The sequence below is a fragment of the Physella acuta genome, unplaced genomic scaffold (assembly GCF_028476545.2).
Source record: "Physella acuta isolate Inbredline_101_S28 unplaced genomic scaffold, ASM2847654v3 ptg001197l, whole genome shotgun sequence".
NCBI lineage: Eukaryota > Metazoa > Mollusca > Gastropoda > Physidae > Physella > Physella acuta.
This window is the reverse complement of record NW_026732714.1, coordinates 215,353-238,770: the sequence shown is the minus strand read 5'-3', so window position 1 is coordinate 238,770 and position 23,418 is coordinate 215,353. Positions and strand designations below refer to the sequence as shown.

General features: G+C 37.8%; 1 protein-coding gene across 2 annotated transcripts; it reads left to right on the top strand.

The window, feature by feature from the left end:
• Positions 1-2,551: 2,551 nt before the first annotated feature.
• On the top strand, positions 2,552-19,184 carry LOC131957036 (uncharacterized). Of its 2 annotated transcripts, none has more exons than XM_059321740.1 (12): positions 2,552-2,717; positions 8,676-8,838; positions 9,268-9,412; positions 10,267-10,440; positions 11,775-11,916; positions 12,308-12,414; positions 13,827-13,968; positions 14,412-14,502; positions 15,460-15,590; positions 16,802-16,942; positions 18,190-18,360; positions 18,813-19,184. In XM_059321740.1, the coding sequence occupies exons 2-12, from the start codon at positions 8,688-8,690 to the stop codon at positions 19,071-19,073; spliced, it is 1,656 nt and encodes a 551-aa protein (XP_059177723.1). In that variant the 5' UTR covers positions 2,552-2,717; positions 8,676-8,687; the 3' UTR covers positions 19,074-19,184. The 2 variants fall into 2 exon arrangements, with proteins under 2 accessions (XP_059177723.1, XP_059177722.1); XM_059321739.1 differs by having other exon boundaries at positions 8,672-8,838.
• The last annotated feature ends 4,234 nt before the right edge of the window (positions 19,185-23,418 follow it).

Below are 23,418 nucleotides of genomic sequence, written 5' to 3'. Positions count from 1 at the left end.
AGAAGTGATGGTATGGTTGGTGTGGTGTAGTGTAGTGTAGTGTGAAGTGATGGTTCGGTTGGTGTGGTGTGGTGTAATGTCAAGTGATGGTTTGGTTGGTGTGGTGTAGTGTAATGGAAAGTGATGGTTTAGTTGGTGTGGTGTGGTGTGGTGTGAAGTGATTTTGTGATTTTTGTGGTGTGGTATGATGTGAAATGAAGATTTTGTTGTTGAGTTGTGGTGTGGTGTAGTGGGAAGTGATTTTGTGATTTTTGTGGTGTGGTATAATGTGAAATGAAGATTTTGTTGTTGAGTTGTGGTGAGGCGTAATGGGAAGTGATGATTTTGGTGAGTTTGTTTTGTGGGGGTGTTGGTGTGAGTGTAACGTGAAATGGTGATTTGGTCAAGTGGTTTTGTTTGTGCCAATATTGGCATGCTTAAAGGATGACCGGTCCTGGTTTTCTAAGAACTTACTCTAACGTGTTTAACGGATGTGGAAACATCTCCACTGGTAAACAAAAATATTTCAATCTAGAAAACTTTACTATCAACTATTTTTTTTAACAAGTTTACGTAAATTACCTGGTCCAAACGTAACCATGACAACAACATCGTTTACGCACCGTGCACTCACTCTGAATGTAGTGATGTAATCCAGCGTTAGGTAACTCTCACTAACTGCTATGTGTATACGCCCACCTTGTTGTTTCGCTATCATTATCCGGGGATTATGTGTGCAGTTGTTTTTGTTTTTCGTCAGAGATAGACAGAGACGGGGGGAGGTGGCAGTAGCGTAGCGAGGGGGCGGGGGGGGGGGGCATATGTCCCCGGGCGCCGACATTAGGGGGCGCCAAAATGGGTTTTAAAAATAAATTGAAAGGTTGAGGGGGGGTCAAATTGAAAGTTTGAGGGAGGGGGTGCAAATCGAAATCTTGAGGGGGTTACAAATCGAAAGTTTGAGGGGGGGGGGTGCAAATCGAAATCTTGAGGGGGGGTGCAAATCGAATTTTTGTCCCCGGGCGCCGGGAAGGGTCGCTACGCCTCTGGGAGGTGGGGAATTATTTCGTAGATTTTCTGCCTGTAGACTTTTATATGTTTGATGTTTCAGTAAGGAAAACATCCAATTGAATATTTTCACATAGCACAGGGATTTTTCTACAATATAACTTGGTTGTTTGTTGTTGTTTTTTTTTTAATTAAATATCTAGATAGTTAAAAGCCCTTGTTTTTAGATTTCGTTGTGTTTCTGTGCTGCACTTTCGAATGGTCATTAGTGCCAAATTAAAAACATGATCCCCTCCAACGCAATTAAGTATGAGTGTCAACTGTTTATTGACTCCGATTTCAGCATGCTTTTCTTTTTGGATTTGCTTCCATAGTTGGTTGATTTCTGCCCGAGGGTTTGAACTCGAGACTTTTCGGCTTAGCGACCATGAGCTTTGTCGACTCGACCCGTATTTTATTTTCATTAAAGTTTGTGAGAATAACTCTGAATATAAAGTTTATTTGTTTATGAGGAATAAATGTTGATATTGTGAATTGTGATGATCTTAACTTTATATCTTTTTATGGTAAATTAATTTTTAAATGAGTGTATTTTTATAGTGAATTAAAAATTGATTAGGTAGTAACAAATCTCATTATAGTTATAAGTACCCAGTAATATATTTAGAACACAGCCCATCTTCGTGTCTTAAAGCTCTGGCGGGTAATGTGTCAAAATGTAAGGCCATAGCACGCATGCCAACGTCCAACCATCGATAATATAAGCCACACACAATAGGAACTCTAGGAAACACACCTACACTCACACAAATTATACATTCGAAAACTCTCTAAGCAAAAGGTCTTTTAATAAACCGCGTGAGTAAGCCTTACGCCCACACTCGTAGACAATATACACAGACCAATGCTAGTCTAGCTAAAGCTCTAATAATCATGATCCCGCCCTCATAAGCAGACTTACTGATGCTAGGCTACATAAAGGACCCTTTCATCGTCTTTTGAGTGCCATACACATCAAACACCTCACTCCCACCACACACTGACACCACACACACACACACACGTACAAATGCTAGACTACCAAAATGACCCTATCCTCAGCTTGTAAGTGTCACACACTTCTAACACCCCCCACCCACACACAAATACCACACACACACACACACACACAAACACTACAAACACACGTACAAAAACCGAACTACCTAAGGGATCCTATCCTCATCTTGTGAGTGCCCCACACCCCCACACACCACACACACACACCACAAACACACGTACACATACCGGGTTACCTAAAGGACCCTGTCCTCATTATGTGAGTGCCCCCCACCACACACACCCACCTACACACACACACCCCACACACACACCACACAACGTACAAATGTCAGGCTACCTAAAAGACCCTATCCTCACGTACGCGCACACGCAATTGCCTGTTGATGCCAGCCCGGTACCCACTATCGCTACCCCGCCTCCACACACACACACACACCGCCTCCCACCACCTACCCCTCACCCACCCCTCACCCACCTCACTGATACCTGTTGTCTGTACTTCGAGGTAGCGGGTTTGTTGATGTGTGTACTTAAGTTCTGAGCGCATCATCTTTTGTTTTGGTGTGGATTAGTTCATTTTGCCAGGTGTTGTTTTATCTTAATTACTGGAACCAGGGGTTTAAATCAAATGAACATTTCTTGATATCGTCAAACCTGTTTACTGAATATAGGTACGTATTCTTATCAGTGTATATGTAGGTTTGTCATGAATACCTTTTAAAAAAAATAATAGTAATTATAAAATTATATAATTATAACATTGAAATATTTTATTAAAAGTGTAAACTGCATTGAAAATAATTAGGTGTAAAAAAGTCTATGCTTTTTGTTTACCTTGCTACGTTAAAATAAAATAAATACACAATTCTATATGAGAGCATTAAGCATTATACAGCGGGAATGTAAATATAGAATCTACAACCTACGAGATTTATTCTTCTGTTTGTAATCATTGATCTGCCATCTGTATATTATTATAGCCTCTCCGTTACTTAGGTTTTTAAATACTTGTTTACAAACATACAACAATAATCGCAACATAAACACAAATGTTAAAAAACAAATGGAGATGCCGAGGAGTGGGGACAGAGAGCAGGGATGGGGGGGGTATTTTTATCAAGATAAAATGATAGTGATCAATTTTAGAAAATATGACCTAGATCCACTACTGAGAAAATGCGCAAAAAAAAATGGACGAAAACAAAACAGTACACACAGCCTGTCACGTCTTGGACCTTTAATGGCATTTTTGCCAAATGTTTACAGTTATTGACAATTCCAAGAATTTTTCTCAATGTTTCCCGTGGTCAAGCAATTAAAACAAAGTCCAGGATGTTACAGTGATGCAGCCGATTCATTGCAAACATTATTTTATTTAAATTCTTGTATATTTCTCTGATACATCGCAAAAAAAAATATTTTATTTATATAAATTGTACATTTCTCTCATATATCTGAAATAACATTTTACTTATATAGATTGGAGGTCATCCATAAATGACGTCACGCTTTTTTTGACGATTTTTACCTCCCCCTCCCCTCCGACACACATCGTCGCAAAAAGCCAGACCCCCCCCCTAAAATGATGTCACACCTCAGCCTACAACCCCCCCTCAAAATTGCAGTTGATTTTTCCTTAAAACATCGAAATTTTTCCAAAATCTTTCTCGAAATAGAGTATTTTAATCAATTCCTGTTGTAATTTATTAAAACAGTATTCTAAAACGCGAAATAACGACAAAAATTATGTTTTCTAACATTGCTTTTTTATAATGCTAAAGTGTGAGGTCGCACCATCTAACTCCCCCCCCCCTTCCCCCTCATCACACACCGTCACAAAATTACGGAATCCCCCTCCCCCCTACGAGTGTGACGTCATTTATGGACGACCCCTTGTACGTTTCTCCGAGAAATCACAAATAACATTTTATTTATAAGGAATACAGTACTCTGATACATCTCAAATAACATTTTATTTATATAGATTGTACATTTCCCTCATATACCGCAAATATTATTTTATTTATATAGACAGTACATTTGTCTGAAACCTTTTCTTCCCCATACATAAGCAGGAGTTGACCTCCCAAATCAGAAACCACTATGTAGTGTTCTCATGACCTTACCTGTTGACAAACACGAATATAGACGGTGTTGTTGTGCTGCTATTACTGGCAAAATAGGATTCAAAGGGTGAAAATTTGTGGATTTGTATTTAATAGTAGGAGAGATACGAATGGTTGTATAAATACGCAAGGGTTAAAAATATTGACTTGTGTAAAGGTTTGGAGAGATAGAATGGTGTTATCTATTATACTACTAAAAGTCAAGTTTGTTTACATGTTTGAATATTTATTTGTTTTTTTGTTTGTTTGTTTGTTTGTTTGCCTGATTGACTATCTCGCATGGTTGCACTCATCGTGGAAAGCTGTAAAATAGTATGTAGGTAGAGAAAAATTTGAGTGGGGGGGGGGGGGGGGGGTTCAAATCGAAAAGTTTGTCCCCGGACGCCGGGAAGGGTCGCTATGCCTCTGAGTGACAGACGTGATGTTTTTTGATACTAAAGGGTTAAAAGTGGCGGGTACTAATACAAATAATTACAATTTGAGACTCTGGTGGGAAAATATGAAAATAATAAGTCTAAGACGTGGAATGTGAAAAGAGTAAGTTTAAGACAGGTAAGATATATAATTTTGAAAATTATAAAGGTTAAGACATGTAGGATATAATGGGAAAATTATAAAGGTTAAGACATGTAGGATATAATGGGAAAATTATAAAGGTTAAGACATGTAGGATATAATGTGAAAATTATAAAGATTGAGACATGTAGGATATAATGTGAAAATTATAAAGGTTAAGACATGTAGGATATAATGTGAAAATTATAAAGGTTAAGACATGTAGGATATAATGGGAAAATTATAAAGGTTAAGACATGTAGGACCTAATGTGAAAATTATAAAGCTTAAGACTTGTAGGGTATAATGTGAAAATTATTAACGTTAAAAAGGTAGGATATAATGTGAAAATTATAAAGGTTAAGACTGATGTGAAAGTGAATACCAGGGTTACGCCCTTCGCACGACTTCTCTCACAAATTTACCTGCAAGCTAATGAGCAGCTTACCTGTGAATGCAGACAAGCTGTGCTCAATAAGAAAGTGTAGAGTTCCAGCGTAGGCGCCAGTCAACCACCTCACGCCTGCTATGTGCGGTCTAGGGGGTAGAGGCGGGGTGGGGGGGGGGGGGGCTGTTTGACCTTTTCTGTTGTTTTCTGACTTTCTGCAGAGGTGGTGTGTTTAAATGTGGCTACACACACAAGGTGTGTGAGTGTGGATGAGTGTGGTGGGTGGGGATGAGGTTAATTCTGTTGTGAGGAGGATAGTTGCTGGGTGGGAATCGGTGTGGTGGGTATGTTGGTTGTGGGGGATTTGATTTTTGTGTATGGTGGGTATGTTGGTTGTGGGGAGGATTGTTTTTTGTGTGATATGGGTATGTTGGTTGTGGGGGATTTGATTTGTGTGTGTGGTGGGTATGTTGGTTGTGGGGGATTTGATTTGTGTGTGTGGTGGGTATGTAGGTTGTGATGTTGTTTTTTTGTGTGTGGTGGGTATGTTGGTTGTGGGGGATTTGATTTGTGTGTGCGGTGGGTATGTTGGTTGTGGGGGTTGTTTTTTGTGTGTGGTGGGTATGTTGGTTGTGGGGGATTTGATTTTTGTGTGTGGTGGGTATGTTGGTTGTGGGGGATTTGATTTGTGTGTGTGGTGGGTATGTAGGTTGTGATGTTGTTTTTTTGTGTGTGGTGGGTATGTTGGTTGTGGGGGATTTGATTTGTGTGTGCGGTGGGTATGTTGGTTGTGGGGGTTGTTTTTTTGTGTGTGGTGGGTATGTTGGTTGTGGGGGATTTGATTTGTGTGTGCGGTGGGTATGTTGGTTGTGGGGGTTGTTTTTTGTGTGTGGTGGGTATGTTGGTTGTGGGGGATTTGATTTTTGTGTGTGGTGGGTATGTTGGTTGTGATGTTGTTTTTTGTGTGTGGTGGGTATGTTGGTTGTGGGGGATTTGATTTTTGTGTGTGGTGGGTATGTTGGTTGTGGGGGTTGTTTTTTGTGTGTGGTGGGTATGTTGGTTGTGGGGGTTGTTTTTTGTGTGTGGTGGGTATGTTGGTTGTGGGGGATTTGATTTTTGTGTGTGGTGGGTATGTTCATTGTGGAGGCAATGATTTTAAATGCGTAGAGAGATTATTGGTTATGTTGACAATGATAACTGTGGGGTGGGAATGTTGCTGAAAAAGTCAACAGTTAACCAATAGCAGAAGTTTCGAAACGAGTGACACGAGTCATGACTAACTTCCCATCCAATACAACACATTATAACACGATAATTAGCTCTTAGTCATCTAATATAACACATTATTACATGATAAGTAACCCCTCCCATCCAATATGACACAGTATAACACGGTAATTAATCCCCCCCCCCCCATCCAATGTAACATGCAATAATTAACCCCTCCACATCCAATATAACACACTATAACACGGTAATTAACCCCACCCCCTCCCCCGCATCAAATAATAATATTTATTTTTAGAAATAGGAAACCACACCCCCCCCCCCCCACCCCATTTTCAAGACCACACACTCGATTTCTTAGATTCACTCGTTATGTGTTCTCTTTGAATTGCGGAAGTTCTATAAGGAAAGTCGTATAAACTAACATGTAGAAACTCCTCCAATGCTAGACAAAATTAATTAATTTAAAAACAGGTGTCAAGTTCCGTTCAACATCCTCACTATAATGTATCCATGTTTGTTGTGTGTGTTTGTATATGTGTGTATGCGCTCGTGTACGTGTATATGTGTGCCTGCGTATGTGTGTATGCGTGTATGTCTACTAATGTTACAGCATATTTGATAAACACAAAGAAAGCAGAAAAAGAGAGCTACCTCTTTCCCAAGTTTCAGTAAGAGATCAATAAAATATAAGGGAGGGTATATAAACACATAGGAGCAAACCATTTTAATCCTAACACTCAGCATCATCTATATGTAGGGGGTAAAACACAGGGAGGGTTAGCTAACATATGGGAGGGAACCACTTTAACCATATAAAACAGCGCCAGCTAAAAATAGTTTATATTTGAAATTACTCACCCGCAGTCACGAGTCTACAGAGTAAGACACAAGGCTAATTTTAGAAACGTTCTTGGTCCGAATTCGCTTCTATAAATACGACAGACCCGGTGAATCTATCCAGTAAAAAAGTTTGTGTTTGTGACGAATGGAAGATACTGCCTTTTCATTCCATGTGAAGCTCAACCAGGATTATTATTATTATTTGTTTTAAGATAGTGAAGTTGGATTAGGATATTATTAAACGTAATTCTGATTTTAAACCAAGATTTTGATGTTAAGAGGATTGAGATGTTAAGCTAAATGGTTTGCTTTGGTCGCTCACTAATTATATACAGGGGCGTTTTCCGGCGCCCTCGCAGGGTACGAATTTGTCGCCCTAGGAGGGTGCGAATTTGGCGCTTTAGGATTTCCCGTGAGCACTATGGCGCATACGTTCGTTTTAAACAGTGCTATAGGTTATGGATAAGATTGGGCATTATAGTCGTTCACTAAATTGAATCAGGCGCTTCCGCTGGCGCCCCGGCAGGGCGCGCTTTGACTCCCCGGGAAATCCTCTAAGCACTATGGTGCATGCGTTCGTTTTTAGGACTGCGATAGACTGTAGTATAATGGGGGCCCCCGAAAGCACACCCGGGCGATCGTCGAAGTGTGTTCTATCTCCCTATTACGGAGTGTGATTAACGTACACTCAATGCTTTCTTACAGCACGCCATGGATGTGCTCGGTGGTAGTGTGGGTAAACCCGTGCCCCGACAAATATGATACAAGAAATATAGCGCCCATTTGTTAAAATTTAAATAAATATGTTTTAGAAAACAAGGTTACGCGTCTAATTGGTAACACATTGATAAAACCCTCTTAAAATAATATTTTGTCAGACTTTCTTCTGAGACCGCGGCAATAAAAATATTAAAACGTACTTCATTTACGAAGTGAATATAAATCTGGGCTATATTATATATATATATATATATATATATATATATATATATATATATATATATGTGTGTGTGTGTGTGTGTGTGTGTGTGTGTGCGTGTGTATTTGTGCGTGTGTATTTGTGCGTGTATTTTTGTGTTTGTGTGTGTGCGTGTGTATTGTGTGTGTTTTGTGTTTGTATGCGTGTGCGTGTGTGCATGTAATATGAGCGTGTGTATTTGTGTGTGTGTGTGTGTGAGTGTTGTTTGTGTGTGTGTGCATGCGTGTGTGCGTGAGTATTGTGTGTGTTTTGGGTGTGTGCATGTGTGTGTGTATTTTTGTGTGTGTTGTGTGTTGTATGTGTGTGTGCGTGTGTGTGTGTTTGTTGTTTGTTTGTGTGTGTGTTTGCGTGCGTGTGTGTGTATGTGTGTGTGTTTGAGTTTGTGTGTGTGTGTTTGAGTTTGAGTTTGTGTGTAAAATGAACACATCATTAGATTTCAATGTCCACTAACATGACAATAAATATATTAATTGCTTGTTTAAAAAAATGTTGATATTTTTTTCCTAGAAAGACAAACAAAAACATGGCTGTCCGTGAACTGCTGTCAGTGTTGTGTCTCCTGTCAGTCTGTGCTGTCTACTCTCTTGGACAGTCAACGGATTACGAATTAATGAGAGCCTACGATACAGCATACAAATGTTCGAATGTGGAAAATCTGACCGTGGTCTTCTTTTGTAAGTAAATCTTATTGCATGGGGAATTTTTTAACTGAAGACTTGTCAGTATTATAAAATTAAAACAACTAGCCATCGGTATCCATTACACGGGCATTGCTGACGATATTTATCTCTCTTGTAGTTTACAAATTTATATATATATATATATATATATATATATATATATATATATATATATATATATATATATACATATATATATACATATATATATATATATATATATATATATATATATATATATATATATATATGAATGTATGTATACATATATCATATATATATATATATATATATATATATATATATATATATGTGTATATATATATACAAGCAAAGCGTTTGTTTGTTTGTTTGTTTGTGTGTTGTCTTTTCAATAGGGCTATGTATTCTTTAAAATGTAGGTATACTGCATTTTGTTCTCAGCTACAAACAAGAAAAAAGCTGATTTCACGAAGTCCTATACTAAGGACCAGGCAAAGAGTGATGGCAAAGCCGCATTTTGTATTGGTGGGATTACCCAGACATTCACAGCCGTGCTACTGGCTAAACTACTTGACACGTATAAAAAGTAAGTCTGTCTTTGAGTTACGCTAGAAATTCTCTTTGATTGTGCTAGTAAGTCTGTCTTTTATTTACGCTAGAAAATTCTCGTTGATTGTGCTAGTAAGTCTGTCTTTTAGTTACGCTAGAAATTCTCTTTGATAGTGCTAGTTAGTCTGTCTTTTATTTACGCTAGAAAATTCTCGTTGATTGTGCTAGTAAGTCTGTCTTTTAGTTACGCTAGAAATTCTCTTTGATAGTGCTAGTTAGTCTGTCTTTTAGTTACGCTAGAAATTCTCTTTGATTGTGCTAGTAAGTCTGTCTTTTATTTACGCTAGAAAATTCTCGTTGATTGTGCTAGTAAGTCTGTCTTTTAGTTACGCTAGAAATTCTCTTTGATTGTGCTAGTAAGTCTGTCTTTTAGTTACGCTAGAAATTCTCTTTGATTGAGCTAGTAAGTCTGTCTTTGACTTACGCTAGAAATTCTCTTTGATTGTGCTAGTAAGTCTGTCTTTTTAATAGCCGAATTCAATATAAGTGTCGAACACTAGTTTTATTACAAAAAAATATAGCCCATACCTCTAGCTGGATTAATTGAAAGGTTTGAGATTAAAAGCTACTGTTTTGTTACTCCCCACTCTACCCTCACCCAAATCACAACAAAGTTATAGCTAAAATCACGTCACACAAACCCAGCCCATTTTTTTTTTTTTTTTAGAAATTAAACTTCGGGGTTTTTTTTAACAGCGATTGTTTCTGAAATATTAAAAGAGACACCTGTTTTGCATCGAGTCTTTTCGCCGTGTGCAAAAAAAAAAAAACAAAATAGTATAACTCTCCAGTTTCAGACAACACTTTAGACCTAATCTGACTTCTCCACAGTGTCACGTGGGACACGCCCATCAACGACTATGTGCCAGACCGTTTCTGGTTGCCTGACCAGTACCGCACGTACCAGCTGACCCTGAAGGACATACTGGCCATGCGCTCAGGACTTGGAGATGTGGATATGATCTCCAGATTCAAGGCCTACAAGTCGGCTTCAGAACTACAAAGGTAGGGCACATAGACAAGGGCAGTCCGTAGACAAGGGCAGTACGTAGACAAGGGCATTACATAGACAAGGGCAGTCCGTAGACAAGGGCAGTACGTAGACAAGGGCATTACATAGACAAGGGCAGTCCGTAGACAAGCGCAGTATGTAGACAAGGGCAGTAGAAGTTTGTGAATCATTATCATCAAAAACCTATATGCAAAAAATAACTTAACAAAAATATCATAACGTTTCCAGTATAAAATTTTAGACCCACACTCTGATCTCATAACAGTAGCTCTTTTTCTTTAGAGGTTTAATTTAATTACATCTTGCGGCGATAGTTTGGCACGATCAGCACTTCCGGCCAACTCACGTCTGCTTCTCAGCACGTGATTTGTTTGATAAAGCTTTAACCAATCAGCAAATGGCATTTTAGAGTTATCTTTCTATTGGGCTTTTTAACCCCCCCCCCCTTCTCCCTTTTTGTAGATACTTCCATCCGGCAAGGATATCTATGTTTCTTATTTAACCCGAGTTTTTTATTTAACCTATTCCAATATTCCATGTATGTCATGTCATCCGTTGTATGTCTTCATGGCTACAAAATTTCACCTACTACTTTACACCTAAACCAATTTTTTTTTCAACTTGACACGGAAGTCAATATCCGGTGACAATATAATTACATATTAATTTATTATTCTTTAGATTTGTTAATTAGCCAACATTACATTTTCTTAATTCTAAAAATTAAAGCATAATAAAAAAAAATCGTAAGTAATTATACGGTTTCTGTGTGCACTAAGAAGAAAATAATAAAATGATTTTCTTTATATTCATCGAGCCGACCCGAGGCATATCATACGCCGCTATTTAGTTGTTTTATTTTTCTACTTTTCAGTAATTCATAATTTGTGAATTCGACAGTACCAATGCTGCCACTGAAAATATTTGCTTTAAAACACTATCAGTAGTTCGCTAAGAACGATACTACCCCCACCCTCTATTTCCCCAACCCCTACCCCCCCCCCCCCCCGTGAAAGCAGCCTCCTCTTAGTTACCTCCCCTAAGTTTAAAATCGTTTCAAACTAAATTATCTGCCCCTAATAGCCGTCACTAAACCCGGCTCTATGATTGTAAACATTTAGCGTGACCACAGCTCACCAGACCATGTAGGGGTGGGGTGGTAGGGAGCGCGCTTACAGCTTGTTTTCTAGCGTCTCCCAGAAGAGAATTATATATATAGATAATTATCCGTTTATTTATATTAATACATGGGAGGTAAAAATAAAATAAAAGCTTATAAAACATACACACAAGCTGAGTTTAATGTACGACATTGGCGTGTCTCCAGTAAACTCCGCTATCTGCCGTCTGTGGCTGCCTTCAGGGACAAGTACACGCCCAACCTGATGCTTTTCACCGTCATTGAACAAGTCGTTCAGGCTATTGGAGGAGATTCGTGGCAGAACCTAACCAAGTCCCTTCTCCTGCAGGTACTGCTGTGTTGTCTGTTTACTTTTGATGCTGAGATAGTAGGTTAACATAATTATAAACTATGAAATTTTTTTGTAAAACGTGGTCGAGTCGGTAAAGCTCATGGTTGCTAAACCGAAAAGTCTCGAGTTCGAACCCTCTGGCAGATAAGGCTCGATCACTTCCAATACTAAAAATTAAGAATGAAGAAGAATAAGAAAGAAGAATGTTCTACAAGTTTCTAAGAAAAAATGTTCAGAAAGAATTTTTTTTATATTAAAGTTTTTTTAAAAAGTATGATCGGAAAGTTTATAAGAAAGAATGAAACATTTGAATTGGGATGACACATGAAGTGAGTAGTTGTCACGCCATTGAACGTTGATTGTATTCTATTCTCCACGTTTCCCACAGCCACTGGGCATGTACGACACAGTGTTCCTGGACGATGGAGCAGCCGTGAAAGGTTCAGTGGCCAACCCTAACGGAGGTTTTAGTGACATATCACGGTCAGCATACAGGTAGGCACTAAATTTTAAATCTTCTTCTTCTTCTTCTTCTTCTTCTTCTTCTTTTGTTCTTCTTCTTCTTTTGTTCTTCTTCTTCTTTTGTTCTTCTTCTTCTTCTTTTTCTTCTTCTTCTTCTTCTTCTTCTTCTTCTTCTTCTTCTTCTTCTTCTTCTTCTTCTTCTACTTCTTCTTCTTCTTCTTCTTTTTCTTCTTCTTCTTCTTCTTCTTCTTCTTCTTTGTTCTTAATTTTTAGTATTGGAAGGGATCGAGCCTTATCAGCCAGAGGGTTTTAAATCTTTTTTTTTTCGAATGTATCAACCATTAGCTTTTTAAGCTTCAAATAAAACCATTATGATACTGCTGATTCTAGTTTTACTCTGAGAATGATCAAAAAAATGTATAGCACGGTAATCCGGACAAATGTCGGCCATTTTGTATTGGCATCAACAATCACTGTGAGAAAAGAAATTCACCAAAATAAAACTATTATGACTACATTTATCAAAATGGTGTTAAATGTACAACAACTAATGTTTGAAGACTTGAAAAAAAGAATAGCATTGAAAAAGTCATGTGGTTGATTACAAAGTGAAGTTTCCTAAGTTACGTCTACTGGGGAAAAAAAAGTTCACAAAATGGTTTATGGACGTGAGAAATTTTGAAGAAAGAGCAGTGTGATTAATTCCTGTTTCATCTTCTCCCTACTGGGCTAAGTGGGTCATAAATGACATAAGAAGAATCCTCTGTTTCTCTGTTATCAAAGAAAAGCAGTGGTTGTTACCTCAGAAGTAGATAAGTAGTTTTATTGGGGTTTTTTTTTGTAATGGGTGGGGTCGGTGGGGTGCTTAATGGGTCCTAATACGACACGGCTCTTAGTGCCCTGCTTTATATATATATATATATATATATATATATATATATATATATATATATATATATATATATATATATATATATATATATATATATATATATATATAAATATATATATATATATATGTGTGTGTGTGTGTGTGTGTTATATATATATATATATATATATATATATATATATATATATATATATATATATATATATATATATATATATATATATATATATATATACACTATATCTTATTTATAACATTTTTCTCTTTAATGGCGTTTTTCTACTTCCGCCTCTTGTATTAGTCATTCTAAACGCAAATTTACATCTATAAAATTCCGAGGTTTATTATGCAACACCTCCCTCCACCCCCACCACACTGTAAAGTATAATTTAAGTATAGACTTACATTACGAGCAACCGCCCTCGAGTATGGGGCTTGTAAGTCTACGGTCTCGAAATCTACTAGCTGCATAGTACGAGAACGAGAAGTTGTGACCTACTTACAAGCCCTATACCATGCCACCAGCACGCTGTGTTTTCAATGTATCAAACAGCGGGTACGTTCTGACGGCCCCAGCTACCGGCATCTGTACAACAACCGAGGACATGAAGAAATGGATGAAGTTTTTGTTGGATGACAGTCAGGTCTCCGTTCTGCCTAGAGAAGCTCTAAAGCGGACGTTTAGGACAATTACGGTACGTAGTGGTATGTGGGTGGGTAACTTTAGGGTAAATACGGTAGGTAGTGGTATGTGGGTGGGTAACTTTAGGGTAAATACGGTAGGTTGTGGTATCTGTGTGGGTAACTTTAGGGTAAATACGGTAGGTGGTGGTACCTGGGTGGGTACCAGAGTTTCTTTCCGGCACCTCTTCGGGTAGGGGTGCACTCCCCGGCCCCCAACGAAGCACGTCCAACAACAATTTAAATCCATCTCCCCCCCCCCCCCCCGAAAGATTCAAGTCCCACCCTGGGGAATATTGTCTGAAAGAAACTCTGGAGGGTACATTTAGAGGAGTCACGGGTGATACTGTTATTTATGGGTCCGTTTACATTTGTCACATGTCGTACTTATGTGTATGTATTTGCCAACATATTTTAACAGGCCGTTATATACTTATCATTATTAATAATATTACAGCCACTGGAATATGCAACCAATCAAGCTGACGCCTATGATAGATACGTAAGACAGTACCACGGGCTGGGATGGGTCATTGGAGAGTATCGAGGTAAAACGTTAAGCGAATGTCGTGTCAGGTGTACGCTAAACCAGTGGCGTCACTATGGTGTGTGACACGGTGCAATAATTTGGGGGGGGGGGGGGGGGGGGTTGTCATCCCACCCTCCCTAAAAAATGCTTGCATTTTCTATTCCGTGTTACCCCTTTCCCAACAATTGTTTTCGGTTGTTGTTGTTTTTTTTTTTTTTAAATTATTTTTAACCTGGATAAAGCTTTGTTTGGACAGTTGGACAGTCCATTTTACGATTTTTAAATTAGTTTTCACCCCAATATATATATATATATATATATATATATATATATATATATATATATATATATATATATATATATATATGTATAGTTAAACCATTATAACAATTACATTAATGTTATTTATACTATCACTTTACCATTGTAAAGTTTAATTTTTGGTAGGGATGAAACCTTGTCATAAGTGCTTATGTATTGAGGTAAGTAGATTAACGCTAGAAAGCTGAATTGGCTGTTATTTGGGTATTCTTTTTTCATTCGACTTGTTGGGATAATGATGTGTTTATGTGTATGTACATCTGACTACTTACATCTTCGTATCAATATTACCTTAATTACTCATTTGTAGCGGTAAAATAGTAAACTTGATGGAAAAATAATAGACCATGTAAGGTAGTTTTCTTCTTCTTTCTTAATTGGAACTTTGGAGGTGATTAAACTACAAAAAAATTATTATTTTCAAATTCTCTGGATTTGCCACTTTTATAACATTGATTCTAAAAATATTAAAATATCTGAATTATTTTTAAGCTTAAGTTTTTATTTTTTTATTAATATTTTTTTACGGTCACAATGAAGTCAAAATATTTTTTAAACGAACTGTATCCATGTCAACAATATGATAGAACGGTTCCTCCTTTAGCCACCACATGACAGAACCTTGTGAGTAATAGCCTGACGTTCCACTCCCCAGGCATCACAACTGTTTCCCAAGAGGGGTCACTGCCCGGTCAACAGTCCATGCTCACCCTGGTCCCGTCTCGCAATCTGGCAGTTTACTCGTCCTTCACGGGCGACGAAAGTGCTATGAGCTTAGCTTTAAAGGTAATTCACATAAAGGCCTTAGATTTAAAGGTAATTCATATACAGAGCTTAGATTTAAAGGTAATTCACATAAAGGGCTTAGATTTAAAGATAATTCACATAAAGGGCTTAGATTTAAAGGTAATTCACATAAAGGGATTAGATTTTAAAATAATTCACATAAAGGGATTAGATTTAAAAATAATTCATATACAGGGCTTAGATTTAAAGGAAATTCACATACAGAGCTTAGCTTTAAAGGTAATTCACATACAGAGCTTAGCTTTAAATGATAATTCAAATACAGAGCTTAACTTGATAGGTAATTCACATACAGAGCTTAGCCTTAAAGGTGATACAAAGCTTAGCTTTAAAGGTAATTCACATACAGAGCTTAGCTTTAAAGGTAATTCACATACAGAGCTTGGCTTTAAAGGTAATTCAAATACAGAGCTTAACTTTATAGGTAACTCACATACAGAGCTTAGCCTTAAAGGTGATACAAAGCTTAGCTTTAAAGGTAATTCACATACAGAGCTTAGCTTTAAAAATAATTTTAATAAAGAGGTTACCTTTAAAGATAATTCACATACAAACATTAGCTTTAATTTGCTTACAGAGCTTAGCTCTAAAGGTAATTTACAAACAGAGCTTAGCTTAAAAAATAATTTACATACAGAGTTTAGCGTTAAAGGTATTCTACACAAAAAGCTTTGATAAAGGAGATTGGTTCTTGTCGTAAGATTTAGCTACCTTCATTTTAAAATTTCGTAAAGTTTTCTATCTGCCCAATCTTATAGATTTTCCCAATGTATTGTCTTTTTACAATGATGTTTCGAGGGTTTCCTATTGTTTTGTTTCTACACAGTACTTTGGGTTTAAATGACCAACATTCGTGTTTACCCAAATGTTTCGGTCTCCTTGGTTGTTTGTTAAGTAAACTTTGTCTTCATTTTAAGTAAGAAATTCAGATGTTCAAAATCCTTATTAGTTTTTTTAAATTGACTCATAGCTTTGATATTTTCTCCATTTTCCGTTTTTCTAGTGTCCCTTACTATACTTGTGCTAAAAATATTCTCTCCGTTCTTGAACACCATTTTGGTACTCATTTAACATGCCTGGGTACTTTCTTCTGGAAGCCTTATTCGTCTCGACACCGTTCAGAATGATTGGACGGATGCTTGTGAGATGCAAGCCAATGATTGTGTGATTAACGTCTTCTCCATCAACAGGAACAGCTCAACTTCGCCGCCGTAAAGCGTGCTGTAACTAGTGAGAGTATCGAGGACATCTGTCAGCTGATCAGCCAGACGACCAAGGCGTACGAGGATTCCAAACTTAACAACCAGAGACCATCTGCTCACCACAGAAAAGTAAGCAGAGTTTCTTTCAGGCATCTCTGGAAGAGTCTACCCCCCCCCCCCCCTCCACCCGAACGAAATGGAATTTATATAGAAAATATATACTTTTAACTGTATCCGCTGCCCCCCCCCCCCACCCGGAAATTTTAGCCCACCCTTCTCGAAAATTCCAAGTGCCCCCTACTCCACACCCCACACCCCTGCACACACACAACACTTAACTGGCTATAAAGTACCCTGGGAGTAGAGTTCACCTGTTCCAGAGACCTCGGTATTTGAAGGGATAGTGTGCTCGGCCGCCTCTGCTTTCACTAACTTTAGTCAGATAGCTTGTAGAGCTGGGTGGGTTCAAGGACGTTTTCCTGACACGAACCCGGGATTCGAACGCGAGCTGTATGCTCTACCATCCGACCACGCCATCCCGCCCCCACCCCCTCACTGGCCATAATGTGGGTGGAATATCTTTCCGTTAATGACAGCCAAGAAGGCTGACGAAGTAGAATAAACGTTTCTTTAACATTAGCGTATGAAGAGATTGTGTGATCAATCGTTATGGCCAGCCTTTTTTACTTCCCTTGCTTTTGTCAGATACGCAACCATAATGTAACCTGCGATCAGTCTGATGTGTTGCATAATCGCGTGGTTGAAGAAGGCTGTACATTGTATTGTGAAAAAAAAATAAAAAAAATTAAGCGTAAAGTGAAATGAAGAACGCAAAAGGCATACATGTCACCATTTCGTCTCCACAATGGTAACCAAGAATTAACGTGGTACATGACTGGTTTTTTGTTTAACCTGTAAACTTATTAAAAGCACACATTTTAAAACAAATACGAAATGATAGATGCTTTTACGATGACGTTTTCAAAATCCACTAAGGGGTTGTCCATAAGTAACGGAACACTGACGAAAAGGGGGAGAGGGGGGGGGTACTTTTCTTGCGATGTACCACGAGAGGGATGGGGAACGGCGGTAAAAATAGAAGGAGTGGTCTAGCGGTAGAGAGCTGGACTGCTAACCCGTAAGTCTTGAGTTCGAATCCGGGTTCTAGTCAGTAGACCGTCCACCCAACTCTGATGAGTACCTAACTCACGTTAGGGAAAGGTAAAGGCGGCTAGGCTTAGTGCTGACCACGCTATCTCTTCATATGCCGAGGTCACAGAAACAAGTGAACTCTACTTCATTTGCCCGTTTAAAAAGTTCATTGTTAATTATATTATTACCATTTTCTCTGTTGTTGTTTTTCATTATTTTAATAGACGAACCAATACGAAGGTCGACCTCTGAGTGAGTTTGAAGGATTGTATAGGAACTATCTGTTGGGCGACGTGGAGGTCAAGGTCGTAGTCGACAAAGAAACAAATCTCACGCTTAAGTACGGAGCGGCGGAATTTTTCATGCTCTACACGGAAACCAACGACACATTCCGAGTAGGTTATAACAGCTTGTACTTTGTCCAACACATTTTAAAACTCAAACCATCAAATCTGATACAGCACAGCTTGTAAGTTGTCCAACACATTTTAAAACACAAACCATCAAATCTGATACAGCAAAACTTTTACTTGGTCAAACAAATTTTCATAGCTTTTACCTGAGCAACTAAAGCGTGAAATTCACCCATCTTGTCTTCCATAGGTCGTGGTAATTTAAATAACCAAAATGCGAAATTTCATAACTTGTTTTTGAACAAAAACAACCAAAACTGAAACTTCATATGATGTCTAATTAGCTAATTATTGAAAACCCAGATGTTAAACTTAAGCATATTGTCTTTCGTAGCTACTTTTTTTTAAATGTGAAATGTACCCATTTTGTCTTCCATAGCTCGCAGTTATTTAAATAACCAAAATGTGAAATTTACCCATTTTGTCTTCCATAGCTGTATGCTAAACAAACATACTGGTACTTCACGAGTGCCAGACACTACAGCCCCCATCTGTACGCTGTCTTTGAGGAGGAGGAGGACGAGATCGAGTCTGTGAAACTCCTGGGCATGAGTGAGGTGGAGGTTCCCGTCTTCAGCCGCCGCCCCAGGGCGCCCTACGTCGAGTACCCCTCCCAGCCTTGTTCCTCCGGTCATCGACTAGTCTTTACAGTATGGTCGGCTTTGGCATCGGCCTTTCTTGTGCTTTATCGGTAGACTATGTAAACTTAATTAATCTGTGTAAGAAATGCCTGTGTTTGGTGTATACCAGCGTACCACAATCAGAGTTTCTTCCAGGCATCTCTTCGAAGAAAGTCTACGCCCCCCCCCCCCGAACGAAATGGAATTTATATAGAAAATATGTACTATTTACAGTGCCCGCCCCCCCCCCCGAAAATTTTAGTCCGCCCCACTCCATCCCCCCCCCCCCCCCGAAAATTTCAAGTGCCCACACGGAGAAAAAAGTCTGAAAGAAACCCTCACCACAATGATGGACATAAATGTGTTTAAGGAAGGAGTGTTAGGTTACTAACAGCAATTAATATATAACCTAGTGTCACCGCTAACTATTTTACTTTTAACCAAGCCCTAACCCAAGTCATGGCATAGCCCTAACCCTAATTCTGACCCTTACACTAACCCGGATATTAAAACACCATTAGCAACCTATTTTTTTTTTTTGAGAGTGCATTGTCGGACACTGGTTGTGGGAAAACCCCATGTTTTATGTGTGAACGTTATCGCATGTGTGTATCTCATCTAAGTTGAGCTTCAACAAAAACAGTTTAGGTTGTCAAAATACATTTACTTGATCAGTACTCGGAAACTTGCAGCTACTGATTAGGATTACTCCGATAGGGATTAGTCTGATTGGGATTAGTCTGGTGGGGATTAGACTGACGGGGATTAGTCTGATGGGGATTAGTCTGACCGGGATTAGTCTGATGGGGATTAGTCTGACCGGGATTAGTCTGGTGGGGATTTGTCTGATCAATGAAAGTATGGTCGATATTAGCATGGTCGAGATTACGTTGATCGAGATTAGTCTTTTCGGTGTTAGTATAATTGAGAATGGTCTAAACGGCATAGGTCTAATCTAGTTTAGTCTCAATGGGATTAGTCTAAAAGGGATTAGTCGCTTGGAATTTTTAAAAATGAATATTGTTTATTTTACGTGTAAGAGATATAGATATAAAGACAAATGGAAACCTACAGGCTACGATGTAAAGCTCCATATTTTAAAGTATAATGACATGAGATTTCAGTGCAGTAAGGATTTAAATTTTCAAATACTGAAAAGCCAAAACAATAACAATTGGCGAGCTAAGTTGGTTTTGTCAGAAATATCATGTACTGCTTGTTTAAAAGACAAAGAGATACCCATTTCACTTTACGAAAAATTTATTTACTAGAACGCAGAATAGCTTTTAAAAATTCTGTTTTTTCCATTGTTTAAATAATGCAAACACGTATGACGTCACAGTATCTTGAAACCCTTCGCCTACTTCATACATCGTCATATTGTCCGGACCCCCCCCCCTCCTTACCCAATCCCCCCCTCCTCACCCCTATGGTTAGACGCCATTTACGATCGACTAACTATCGGTCACCAAGTTTTTCTTCCAATCCAGGTTGCTGACCATTATATCAGAGTTGTCGTTCCTGTATTCTCAATAACATTTATACCATAATTTTATTTTGCCTGCTACAATTATTATATCTTTACTATACTATTCAGGTTTTTTGTTTGTTCTTGTAAATTTTATGTTCATTTATTGAATTGTAAATCAGATGTTAATTATAAAGTGTATCAATTGTTTTAGAAGTGGCTAGTACAGCAGCAGTAGAATTGACGTATAGGGACATACACATACATTCCACCACACATTAACTCTCTTCACTACGACGGCAGTAATCATTGCTTAGAATCAGGGGCGTAGCGAGGGGCGGGGGGTGCGGACTGCACCGGGTGACACCATTTAGGGGGTGACACCAAGGCAAAAAATAGCAAGATATATAGAGAAAAACTTGAGGGGGGGGTGCAAATCGAAAGTTTGAGGGGGGGTGTGCAAATCGAAAACTTGAGGGGGGGGTGCAAATCGAAAGTTTGAGGGGGGTGTGCAAATCGAAAACTTGAAAGTTCGTCCCCGTGAAGGGTCGCTACGCCTATAGGGGGTGACACCATTAAGTGCCGCACCGGGTGACACCCGACCTCGCTACGCCACTGCTTAGAATACACAGATTGAGCAGTTTAATTACTGCTGAAGTAAACAGCAGTTTAAAAATTTGTATTGTATAGCAAACACAGCAGTTTTAAAAAAAGTCTGCTTAGATAAACACAGCAGTAAAAAAATATTGTAAGATTAAACAAACCTAGTGGTTAAAAAAATAGTTAAGTATAAAAGTAAACAGATTTGATCTTACTTAACAATATACACCCAATTCTTAAAAACAAAAAGAAGTTGTGGGTAAAACATCTAGATTTTTTTTTTTTACAAAACTTTAAGGAAATTTAAAACAAGTTTTCAATACAAAATTGAGAATTTTTCAATCTCACCTACTTTTTAAAAAATTATTAAACATTAGACTGTTAACATTTTAAGAATAATTAAGCCTAATTTTTAAAACAAATTTGTACTCTGTTTATTTTTTTATTATGATTGATTGTGCTGAATTTCACTTAATACAATCATAATAAAACTAAACTTCTTAATTAATACACCCAGTACGTTATTTCTAAATGTTGTTACTGGTTGTTTTTTTTAAAGAAGAAAATTGTAAAATTTTAAATGGCATTAAACGTGTTGTGAAATATTTATTTTCAGAATGTTTGTTAGCTAAAATTAGATTCTCGTGTGTGTAAAAGCATGTGTTGTTTTCATTTTGTTGAATCCGATTTGCGAATGTTTTGATTTTTCTACTTCGCCTTTGATTTGTTAGTTTTATTTTAATGGTGATGTTTTTAGTTGATTTTTATTGGGTACGATAGTTCACTTTGTATTGATATTTCTGTTTTACACCTTACATACTGTTTCATTGTATTTTCATTTTAAGTTAGCATTACGCTTGCATAGGCGGATCTATCCTTAGGCGGATTGTCTGTGTTGAAATTTGTTTTGTTTTTTTGTTATTTGGGTTTGGGTTTTTTTTTAGTGTGGAGTCTATATCTCCATGTGCCTCCCAAGATATCTACATAAATAGATTTTAAAATATTAACGGGCACAGCGCGTTCAGATCCAGGCTAGAATCTGTATGACGTCACCGAGTCCACCCAGCTCATGATGCGTGGACTGTGGACACAGTGACGTCCTGGTATAAAAATATTCTACATAGATAAATAATTAAATATTTGTTAACTTTTGGTAGGCTTAATTCTTAAATTTTCCCCAAATTACCCCCCCCCCCCACACCGCCCCAATGCCAAGTCCCGGATCCGCCTCTGACATTGGTAATCTTTTTAAAATAATACTATTTATTTTTCACTGTGACGCAGTATTCAATCAAGGGTATGTCTAATTTTATAGATTTTATCGTAAGATAACGGTGCTTTTATAGTTATTGCTGTCTATGACACCGTGATTTATTTTCCTTTATATATATATATATATATATATATATATATATATATATATATATATATATATATATATATATATATAGACACTGTAGTAAATTACCTATTACGTTATTCTGAATTGTGTCACTTTTACAATAGCCCGAGTGAAAATTTGTGCTTAAGATTTGTTTATCTCGATACATAGCTTTAAAAAAATTAAAAAATTTTTGCTGTTTTCTGAATATTACAAACTGCTCTTATTTTATATTTTGATAATTTTGTTGATGTTATATTTGTGTGTGTGCGTGCGTGCGTGCGTGTGTGTGTGTGTGTCTGAAGTGGTCAAATGTCTAGGTTGTGTAAAAGAGCGGGCAAGAAGATTTTCATCTGAGTATTGTGGGCAAGCTATAGTGTGAAATGGTAGTTCGCAGAATGGTCAAGCGAGAGAATGACATCTAGATTGGTCAACCAGTATATGTGTGACATGAAGGGCAGAGAGCTTGAACAAATTAGACTTCCTTGACATGGCCTGGATCATGTTTGAAATGTCATTCTGACATTGGGATCAAGCTTCAAAATGTTATGCTGACATCCGTTGACCGAAGTGAAGAACAGCTCAGCAATACTCTGGTAACACGGGTGATATCACGAATATTGACCATAGTAGCTTCCCTTGAGTTAGAATGTATAGATTCTTATTTATCAGAGGAGCATGTCTGTTCAAATATATAACTTACATATGGACATGATACACTCAGAAACTTCCTAGCCGGTTCCATTTCATTGTTTTTGTCAAAAGCTTTTCATTTGGTGGACGTACAAAAATATTTTCGAATTTGGAAACTGAATGTAGATTCTCCCACCTTTCATTCAACCCTGATTATTTCTTTTAAATCGTGCTTGGTCATTACCCCTAACAATAATCTACAGACAATTCTGACAACATACATAAACTATCAACATTCTGAAATCAATAATAATGAACGTAAGTTAAACAACCGTTAA